The 10,712-nt window shown below is 48.2% G+C and overlaps 1 protein-coding gene across 1 annotated transcript in view; it reads right to left on the bottom strand.

Moving 5' to 3' along the window:
- Nucleotides 1-1,522: 1,522 nt before the first annotated feature.
- ALOX5AP (arachidonate 5-lipoxygenase activating protein) overlaps nucleotides 1,523-10,712 on the bottom strand; it is a 74,727-nt gene continuing 65,537 nt past the window's right edge. The window contains exons 7-8 of the mRNA XM_059902596.1: nucleotides 7,126-7,207; nucleotides 1,523-1,968 (exon numbers count right to left, since the gene is read on the bottom strand). Of these exons, the coding sequence (XP_059758579.1) occupies nucleotides 1,806-1,968; nucleotides 7,126-7,207 (245 nt within the window). The 3' untranslated portion in view covers nucleotides 1,523-1,805. The remainder of the gene's footprint in view (nucleotides 1,969-7,125; nucleotides 7,208-10,712) is intronic.

Below are 10,712 nucleotides of genomic sequence, written 5' to 3'. Positions count from 1 at the left end.
TGCATCCTGCAGCTTGCCGTGACCTTTCCTGTCACCAAGAAGGAAAGAAAGGCCCGGCTAGGATACTGAGTCCTGCGCCCGCCCCGAGAGCTGAGAGCAGAAGCAACTCCTCTGGGGCAATTGGCTCCTGCTGGATGGGGTCTTCAGCCTAGACCCTCAGACAGGCCTAGGAAACCATGACCCCGTGAGGACCGTTCCCGTGAATCGAGAGACCTGCTTGCCTTGAACATCACACATGCAACACATTGATGCAGACATCACTGAGGCCAGACTCCACATCTCCATCCGCTCTGCTCCCAACAGGAGAAAGCCGGGGGGGAGAGTTGGCCCCCGTCCAGCCTCATCCTTCCTGGGATGGTGACCGTGATGCAACTCGGCTGGGGGTAAAGGGAACTCATCTACTGCTGGTCACCTCAACTGGGAGCTCAGTCCCAATGAGCTGGCTTCTCTCCGTTGGGTGTCCTAGACTCTTGAGCACACCCTGCTGTCTTCCAAATTGTGCTCTTTTTGTCAAGGGACAGCAGGTGTGACAGTGGTTGGGCCACCACGAATCTGTACCTGATACGGGAAATGGCTCAACACACGTACTTTATTAAGTATTACCAGCCAGTGACTCATGAACTCATGCACTTACTTATTCATTTGTCCTACTAATATTTGGGGACCCCTACGATGGGTCTGGCATCATCTTAGACTCTGACACTGAGTTACAGCACATTTTAAACTGAATGATATGAAGAGTGCTGGGCACGATGCTAGCACGTAAAGATACCAACCTAGTTCTCATGGGGTGTGGGTAGGGGGCACACATTCAACAAAAGATTCTTAAGGAAACAAAAGATTCTTAAGGAAGTCTGTTTGTCCATAGGAAGGATTGTTTGTTTGTTTTTGCATTTATCCCCAATTTATTTATCTCATTAAAACTGTTAGAAAAAAATCTTAATCTCATACGACTCACGCCTACTGTCCCCTACAATACATCACTGTACAGGACGTTTTTTTGAGTTCCCAAATAGTCTGAGCCATTGGGTGCCTCCTATGTGCCAGCCTCTAAGCTTGGCACAGGAAAAGCAAAATAAATAGGGACATTCAAGAGCTGATGATTTAGTGGGGATGGGTGGCACATACTAATAAACACCTTGACATTGTGATATGGATTTGCCGCGGTTGAGACGTGCATAGGGTGCTATGCTGGGGGTCAGGGGCAACACGAGACCAACCTGGAAAAAGGAATCTTCAGTTGTGTCCTGTCTCTTTCTTTGTTTAGTGGTATTTTTTTGCCACTTAAAAATTTTCAAATAATACATGAAAATATAAATAAGAGATTAACGCTTACTCCAAATCTCTTCACCCAGAGATAATCACACTTGACCATTGGTGACCTTCCAGGTGTGTGTGTGTGTGTGTGTGTGTGTGTGTGAAGACAGCGTATTTTTTATCATCATCATCAAGGTCAAGGAAAACAAAGCAGTTATTCAACTGTAGCAATTTACCCACGTAAAACTCAACTACCAGCCTCACATATGTGTCTGCATTTTATTTTAGGAAAACATAAATCGGGTCACAAAACATCTTCGGAAAGCAGGATAAGTAAGAAACACACAGACGGGATCTGAAGAGCAAATCTGGTGCCACCATCATGCTCGGGGGGCGGAGCTGACATGAAGATATTCTCTTCCAGGAAAAGTGAGGTTCACTCAAGCTGCAAAGCCCAAAGGGTCATCAGATTTACAGCATCGTTTAAAGGGTTGAGTTATGATGGCTTCTAGGTATTGATTAGCTGAGCACACCCACCCGGAATTCAGTTAGGGGATGAGAAGGAGGGGGGAGATGGTGGTGGTCACTGTCTTGATGTAGTTTTCAAAGTCACTTCCGAAAAGGAGGATGAGGAAATAGTTGACTATCCCAGCCAGGGACATGAGGAACAGGAACAAGATGATGCGTTTCCCAAATATGTAGCCAGGTGTGCTGGAAAAAAAGGAAAGAGAAAACTGTAGGAGCAGCACAAATGATACCAATTTAACAAAAAATGTTATCACTTTGAGATACACGGGGTTTAAATTACAGCTCCTTTTACTCAGGAATGCTCCGTTTATTTCATATGAAGGATGGAAGTCTTAGCTACTATTAGTCATTGAATCTATTTCAAAACCAAGCTAAAAGAGCCTCAAACCCATCACCATTAGGGCTCTGCTCTCCAGCTTCTCTGTGCCATCAGAACGCCAGCTCCTGGATGGCATGAAGGTGGGGGCTTCCGCTGGTCATCGGGGTTCTGACCAGGCACTAGGAACCCATGCACTGACTAAGACCCTCTCCAGGAGCGCCTGTAGGAGCTGTGCTGGCCAACGTGTAGAATGCAGGACTTTCAGTGCCTCTATGTGAGAAGGATGGTTTAAATGAGCCAAGAAGGCTGGTGGAATCTAAGAGGTGCTTTGGCATCTGAGGGCTCGATCTGGTCTCCTGAGGCCGCCTGGGAGTAACTCATGTTCGCACTAATGAGAGCCGAGCCCCAGCGCTGGAAGGCAGGCCCTTACAGTTTAAGTGAATCGGGGGAGGGAGACTTTTCCTCGCCTTCTCCCAGAGGCTCGAAATCCTAAGCCGCTTAGACAGAGCATCAGCTGGGGTCAGGAGGCACCTCCCCAGTGACCTGTGACCACCTAGCTGTGCACAGGGGCTGCCCCGGCTTCCTCTCTCCCCTGCGGCATCCTCCTGTGACGGCTGTGGCTGGTCCATCTGTGCAGCACCGGCGTGTTTGGAAAGTCCAGCCAGGTGAGTCTCTAAGGCTGTTAGTAAAGACCCCGGCGAGGGGCCCCTTTGGCAATCAGGAGTGCTCCCCGAGATCAGCCAGCTCAGCTAAACGGATGCCTTAATGCTACTTGGCCCTTGTTTGCTACAATCGGAGACCAGAATGTGGCATCCATGGGTTCGACGTTAGAAATTTTATCTTTTTGAAAGGGACCCCAAAGGTGCATAAGGCAACTCCTAATATTCCTGTGTCGAGAATTTGAAAATCATTCCACAGTTGAGTATGAATGTCCTCGTTCCTCACGGTGTCCCGGGGACCAGCAGCACAGAAACTTGTTGGAAATGCAGAATCCCAGGTCCCTCCCCAGATCCACTGGGTCAGAATCGGTGCCCCTGACGAGCCCCCTCCGTGACCCCCGGGCCCAGTAAAGTGTGAGAGGCGCTGCCAGCTGCCAGCTGCCAGCACCCGGCTCCTTAGCCGGCTGTGTTCCTTTCTCCTTGGTTTCCTGTTCACGGTCCTGCTATGAAGTGACACATTCTAGCTCTTTGTTGGGGAAAAAAAAGTTTGGTCCCAAAAGAGAGCGTCGTGAGCTGAATTGTATCCCCCGCATTCACGTGTTGAAGCTCCTAAACCCCAGTACCGCAGAATGACTATTTAGAAAGAGGGTCTTTAAAGAGGTAATTAAGGTCAAATGAGGTCACTGGGGTGGGCCCTAACTCACCATAACTGGTGTTCTTATAGAAAGAGGTGAGGACACAGACATGCACAGAGGGAAGACCACTGAGGACAAAGGGAGAAGCCCAGGAGAGAGGCCTCAGAGGAAACCAACGCTCCTGACATCTTCGTCTTGGACTTCCAGCCTCCAGAACTGTGAGAAAATGCATTTCTGTTGTTTAAGCCCCCGGGTCTGTGGCACTTCGTTATGGCGGTCCTCAAAGACAGATACAGAGAATTACCTGCTAATGCTGACAAGGAATGGAAAAGAAAGTAAAGGAGTCTATTTTCAGCCAGAGAATAGAGGCTTCAGAGAAATTAAATTGTTAAAAGTCAAATATTGTAGTGACTCAGATTTATCACATGAATGAGGCCACCATATGCTCATTACAGAAACAAGGAAAAGTGATCTGTGAAGCTATTTCAGAACCTGCTCAAGATAAATCTGTGGTGAAGGATGAAACGGGAGTACCTCCTGATGAAACAGTGGTGTTCTTGATTTGGGTAGGATGTTTCTAAGGATTCGAGGCATATCTCCCCTAAGGAGATGGGTCTGTGGTGCTTTAACTCTTCCCAGACAAGAACTCAGCACGCTGTCATGTGCAGGGCTAAGTGTGAACAGGGGGGTCCCCAGCTCTGGCCCTTCATTCACTGCCTTTTTAAGTCTCAAGCTTAGAGATGGGCTTTTGAAAACTGTGTCCATTATCATTTCTGTAAGCTCAATATTTGGGGTCTTGCATGGTGCCCCTGACTCTGGGAGATTCCCAGGTCTCTGCCATGCTTACTATTATCACCTCACAACTGACACAGCACCTGCTCAGGGCAGGTGGTCAGTAAAGGTCCTGAACGATGCTGAGTGAACGAGGGGGGCGTGGGCAATGAGGAGAAGGTGGGCTTGGGTAACCCGAATTCACAGGCCTCGACTCGCAGCCAATCTTTGCTCATCCAGCTCTGAGCTGAGAACTTCAAATTGCAAAGAGGAATTTAGTGGGAGCTCCAACAGGGAACAGGGCTCTGAGGGACAAGCAGACAGGGCAGCCTAGATGCAAGGCAGGTGATAAAAGGCAGATAGTCTTGTAACATCATGCCAACTGCCATTGAGTTTGGGCCCAGATAGTAGCTCAGAATGAAAGGGGAAGAAACTCAAATTCATCCTACACTGCAGTGTCGTTAAGGATGCTGCTGATGACCTCATCAGGACAGGGAGAAAGGGGTCACCGTGTAAGGAGAAGGACTGAGAATGAGAGCCATAACTTCCAGGAGGAATAAAGGAGGGAGATGTAAAATCCTTGCAGGGCAGCTTGAAGCCGGAAGGCGAAGCTTTGGCGAGGGAGATACCTCAAGGAGTGACTTACCTACCCACTGGACCAAAAATGACGCTAGAACTTTTGCAGGGAGCAGAGCCAAAAGATGATCTAGAGCCCAAGGGAGAAAGTTCTGGGGAAGGATCTCACTGAGCAGTAACCTCCAGCTGTTGGTGAGGCCAAGAACTAAAGCAGGTCCGGAGGGCATTAAGGCGTCTGCAGAGTCCAAGGGTGACACAGCCCAGGGACAGAAGGGGGAGGGGGGAAGGAGAGGAGTCTACAACAGAAGAGGGATTAGCAAGTCGTTTCTAGAAGGCAGAATTAAAAATCCCCTTGACCTGGGGACTTCCCTGGTGGCCCAGTGGTTAAGACTCTGCACTCCCAGTGCAGGGGACATGGGTTCAATTGCTGGTCAGGAAACTAAGATCCCGTATGCCCCATGGCACAGCAAAAAAAAAAAAAAAAAAAAAAAAATCCCCTTGACATGACCCCAGAGGCCCTTGGGCTCGCAGCTACCTCAGGCTATATTTGGTCTAAATTAGGATCAGACACTTCATCTAGTGTATATCATTTCCACTGATGACAACTGCCCAGAACACTGTGTTGAGAAAGTACTGTGAGGCCACGCTTGGTCTCGGCAGGAAGGAGCACCACGATGATTAGTAATGCACGCAGGAGTGGTGAGAAGGGCCCAGAACGGGCACAGACAGTGGGCTAAGGGGCGATGGGCTCTTCTTCCTGCCACCTAATGGGGGAGACCAGGGAGGGATTTAAGGGCATAGGCCTCATTGCAACGAGGTCCGGAGATGTGTCCATTTTTGAGTCTATATTCTGTTGTTTATTCTTGTTCATTCCCTGGTAGTGATGGACATATTTTGTCATGTCCCACAGAGTGTCCTGGAATTAAAGCAACTTTAAGGGAATTCCCTGGTGGTCCAGTGGTTAGGACTCCGTGCTTTCACTGCCGTGGCCCCGGGTTCAATCCCTGGTCGGGGAACTACGATCCCGCAAGCCGCGCAGCGTGGCCAAAAAATTTTTAAAAATAAAGCAACTTTAAGATCTCAGGCAAGTGGTGACGGATAAAGAGCAGACAAGTGACTGGTCTGAATTCCTGGGACTTTGCGGGAGGAAGACGGGGCTTCGGGAGAGCCAGCCGGGAGAGCAGAGCCCCTCATTTCATTGGTAGTTACTCTGCCCCCTTCGACTCTGGACAACAGGTAATCCTCTGGGGAAAGGCAGAATAGAGGTTTTCCAGGGTAAAGGAGAATAAAGAATATCACTGAGGACAGCGTTGATAAGGATGAGAGAGGTAATGGAGTTGCGGTTTTAGAGGATAACTAAAAACGCCGCTAGAGAGGAATGAGGGGGAGGTGAGCCTGGAGGAGACTTGCTGGGGGCACCACCATTCCTCTCCGGCTGCAGCTCACCATCCAACCACCCGAAATCACTCAGCTTTGCAGGCCCCCGGGTTCCCCAGACGCAGTGCTTTCACCTGGTGACCTTCTGGGATGGCACTGCCTTTGTCACCGCTGAAGGAGGCTCTCTCTGAACGGAGAGTCCCTTATCCCCTAGAGGGGGCGCTATTGTGAGAGACAGAGAGAAGTGAAGCCAGACAAGGGAGAGAAATGGAGCGGGACGCTGGGGTCAGCGTGTGGGCGGAGCTCCCAGAGCATCTTGCCCGGCCTTCAGAGCCCATCAGGAATTCTGATCCCTCAGGAACTGGTGGAAACTGTAACTCAAACATTTCTTCTTCAAGTATTATCATTTATTTTACTAAAATCCAGCCTTCCCAACCCAGGTCTAGGGAGAGCACAACTGTCGCTCTGGGCGACACCTGTAAGCAGCGCAGTGGTGACTCTACCCACTGCCTCCGTCTGATGTCTGCTCGTGCATCTTACTTTCTCAGCATTCTTTCCGCCGGTCCCCGGATGATCTGTTACTCAAGAGAACTCATCACAAGGTGCAAGCTTTAGTTCTCGTCTCTCTAGGCAAACAATGAAATGTTTCACTCGCTGGAGGCCTTGGGAAGCCAGACAGAGACCGTCATTCAAGCCCCAGACTCTGCAGGGTGGGAGTAGAGGGTGTGGGGTTGCAAAGAATGCGTTAAAGCATCCTTTGTGAGCCCAGCACCGTGTGGAGGAATTTTTAAACGGGAAAACTAGTCAAGGGCCCCAGCTGTATTTCAGAACCAGCCAAGCTCAAGGAGAAAAGGACGAGGGATCCAAGTCGGCCTCTGCCCTCGCACCCTGAGTGGTCCCACAGGGCCTTAAATGGTAGACAGAACACTGTTGTGAATGATCACTCTTCCAGCTGGAAAAGTACGACTCCCCGCACGGTTCTTAAACAGTCCCAGGGGCCTACCTCTGCGTTCTCTCCCCCAGGTAGCCAACAAAGTACTTTTGCCTCACAACCAGGTACATCAGTCCAGCAAAAGCGGCAGGAACTAAGTGGAGAAAGGAAAACACCTCGTGTTAGTGTCGCTGACACCAAAGCATGCTAAGTTAACCCAATATTAATACAGTCATTATGCAATCAACGCTGGTCACAGAATTGAGCAGAGGCCTCAGCTTCTGCCAGTCGGGGCCGATGTGAAGTTCAGCAAAGAGCCTGCAGCTGGAAGAAACCTGAGATCTCTAATAATAGTCATGTTGTGAAGTAAGTCAGAAACAGAAAAACAAATACCACATGCTAACACATATATATGGAATCTAAAAAAAAAAAAAAAAAAGTGGTTCTGAAGAACCTGGGGCAGGACAGGAATAAAGATGCAGACGTAGAGAATGGACTTGAGGACACAGGGACGGGGAAGGGTAAGCTGGGATGAAGTGAGAGAGTGGCATGGACATATACACACTACCAAATGTAAAACAGCTAGTGGGAAGCAGCCGCTTAGCACAGGGAGATCAGCTCAGTGCTTTGCGACCACCTAGAGGGGTGGGATAGGGAGGGTGGGAGGGAGACGCAAGAGAGAGGGGACATGGGGATATAAGTATATGTATAGCTGATTCACTTTGTTATAAAGCAGAAACTAGCACACCATTGTAAAGCAATTATAATCCAATAAAGATGTTAAAAAAAATTCAACAGAAAAAATAAAACGAAACAATCTAATTAGAAATTTAACAAAAGACAGGAAAGATATTTCAGCAAAGGGGATGTACAAATGGCCAAAAAAAAAAAGAAAAGCACATGAAGATTACTCTCATTAGACATTATAAGGAAGCACAAATTAAAACTATAATGAGACATCACTACACACCTATCAGAATGGCTAACAAAGAATAACGATAACACCAAACACCAATGAGGATACATATTGCTGGTGGGAATGTGAAATGTTACAGTCTGGTAAAGACTTCAAGAATTTCCTACAAAACTAAACATGGAATTACCATATGGTGCAGCAACTGTACACTTGGGCATTTATCTCAGAGAAATAAAAAATTATGTTCACATAAAAAATATAATAATAATAGTCATGTTACCCTGCATTGGCATCATGGTGTAGTTTACAAAGTCTTTTCAAACCCTTCATCTAATTTGAATCCTTTTCAGATGACTGATATCATCTTTTCTATTTCCAGATGTGAAAACATGGGTTCCATTGCCCAAGGGGCTTGTGTAAGACTGTCAGCTTGTAAGTGTGTGTGCGTGTGTGTGTGTGTGTGTTTGGGAGGAGAGCTGGACTTGAACCCAGAGCCCTGCTCTGAAGCTGGTTCTCTTCAAAGTACACCCTTCACCTGTGGGCCTCCAGGAATTGCGATGCGCAACCTTTTCTGAACAATTGTTACAGTTCAGGAAAGATCTCCGGGGAAAGAAATGCCCTTTGCATTCCAGCCAAATAACCCCATGGAGTCCTGAACACTTGGAGCTGAGAGTTAGGAAACCCAGCCCCACCAGGACTATTATGATCTGGAGCTAATGCTTAACTCATTCTACCTCTGGACAAAGGGCTGATTACAGCTTTCCTACCTACCAGGAATTAATATGCGGGTGAAACAGAAGTATGGGTATAAAAGCTCTGTGAAGACCCCCCCAGCGTTATTCAAATACCAAATTAAGTGCATTAACCGAGCACTTTTTATGTGTCAGGTACTGCCCGAGGCATACCGGGTACTCTGGTGTCCGATCTTCTCTTCTCTGAAGGTCACAAAATTGTCACAATTCACAATTTGCCTTGGACAAAGTCTTTCCTGGTTGGTCCCTTCCTGGTGGCTCTGCTCTAACTTATCGGCCCATCTCTCTTTCACTGGGAGCTAAGTTGAACATGACTTAAAAGAAATCAGGGTGCAAAGTGGCTGAATTCATTGCCCATATGCAGCGAATGGCGCCCACCTCTGGTGTGGACCTGGGCTGCTTGGAACACCAGGAGAGGTGTCGTGGATTCAAATCCAGGGTCTAAAATTCTCAGGTTTGAGCAAGTTCCCCTGGGGTTTGGGTTCCTGCTCTGTAAAGTGATGGGTTTGGGCTGGGGTTCCTTTCACCTAAAAAATTCTACAATCTACCATATTCATAGGAAGTGATGATTATTGAACAGGGGTGACTGACACTTCTGTCTCCCAGAAATGCCAACACTTGTTTTGGCAGAAAATGCATATTTCCAGGACCCTGAAACCCCTTCCAACTCCCTTTGTATTTAACTAACCAGAAAAACTCCAGATTCACCTGTATCATGTATCGTCTAAGACATAAAAGGAATCATCACTCCTACTCTAAGTGTAGTTTGACTTGATTTTTCAAGTGATGACAGACATGTTTCTTATTTAACTGAGGACAGAAAGTGGGAAATAAAGAGTGCACTTACTGACAGCCTTACGGCGCACATGATATTCCTGAAGTGGTTTCTGCTACCATCCCTCACCTCTCTTCTCTCTCACTGCACCTTATTCTTTTCCTTCATGGCATGTCTCACTCTTGGCAAAAGTTTATCCATTCATTTATTTTCTACGGTCCACCTCGCCAACTGCTGTGTGCTTTACCACCATCTCTGTTTTATTTATAGCTGCATATCCAGGGACAGGGCTTGGCACATAGTAGGTGTTCAATGTATATTTTTATGGAAATAAAGTACGAGGATACTTGTGAAAAATCCAGGATTTAGTCTGAAAGACCTGGGCTCCCATCCTGGCTCTGTTATTCACCAGCTGAGCAACCTTGAAAAAGTCACTTTATGTCCCTGGACCAAAGGGTCCTCAAAGGTGACAGGGCAAAATAATATCCACTTTACTTACTTTATAGAATGAGTGAAGGCAATAAGGATGAAATCATCTATCAGAGGACACTAGTGGCCTTTTCTCATGCACCGCTGGGCCACAGCATGGAAGCCGGCCAAGTCATGCCAAGCCTTCACCAGACACAGTGCCAGTCTCCAAAGGGGACCAAAAATACCACACAGGGACTTCCCTGGCGGTCCAGTGCTTAAGACTCTGCGCTTCCAATGAACAATGAAGGGGGCGCGGGTTCGATCCCTGGTCTGGGAACTAGGATCCCACACGCCGCACGGCACGGCCAGAAAAAAAAAACCAACAAACCACCACTCGGGTTTCCGTTTAATTTTAAATCAACTCTGGATGTCAACTTGCTGAAGTCAAGACCGCGGGCTGCTAAGAACCGGGGAGGCTGGAGACCTGGACCCAGGCCCGAAGAAGGACCACCACGCAGAAGCCGATTAGCAGGACAGCCAAGTGACAGCTGGCCCAGAATAGACCCCTCGGGCGCTCTCATTTAGAATGCCCTTGTATCTGAGCTAACACTGCTTAAGGATTCTGAGTCACATTTAGCCTTAAACCACCCTTGCCAGCGCAGCCACTCTCCACCAGCCACCAGGGAGCCAGCGTGAGCGATGCATTACCGCAGGGCTCCGCGCGGGCACCCCGCCCGCTGAAACACGGCCTCCGGAGGGTCTCGCCTCTCCAGGGCTTCATGGATTGGAGCTGGAGGGCAGGCAA

The sequence above is a fragment of the Balaenoptera ricei genome, chromosome 18 (assembly GCF_028023285.1).
Source record: "Balaenoptera ricei isolate mBalRic1 chromosome 18, mBalRic1.hap2, whole genome shotgun sequence".
Lineage (NCBI taxonomy): Eukaryota > Metazoa > Chordata > Mammalia > Artiodactyla > Balaenopteridae > Balaenoptera > Balaenoptera ricei.
The sequence above is the reverse complement of the archived record's forward strand: the minus strand, read 5'-3'. Positions and strand labels throughout refer to the sequence as shown.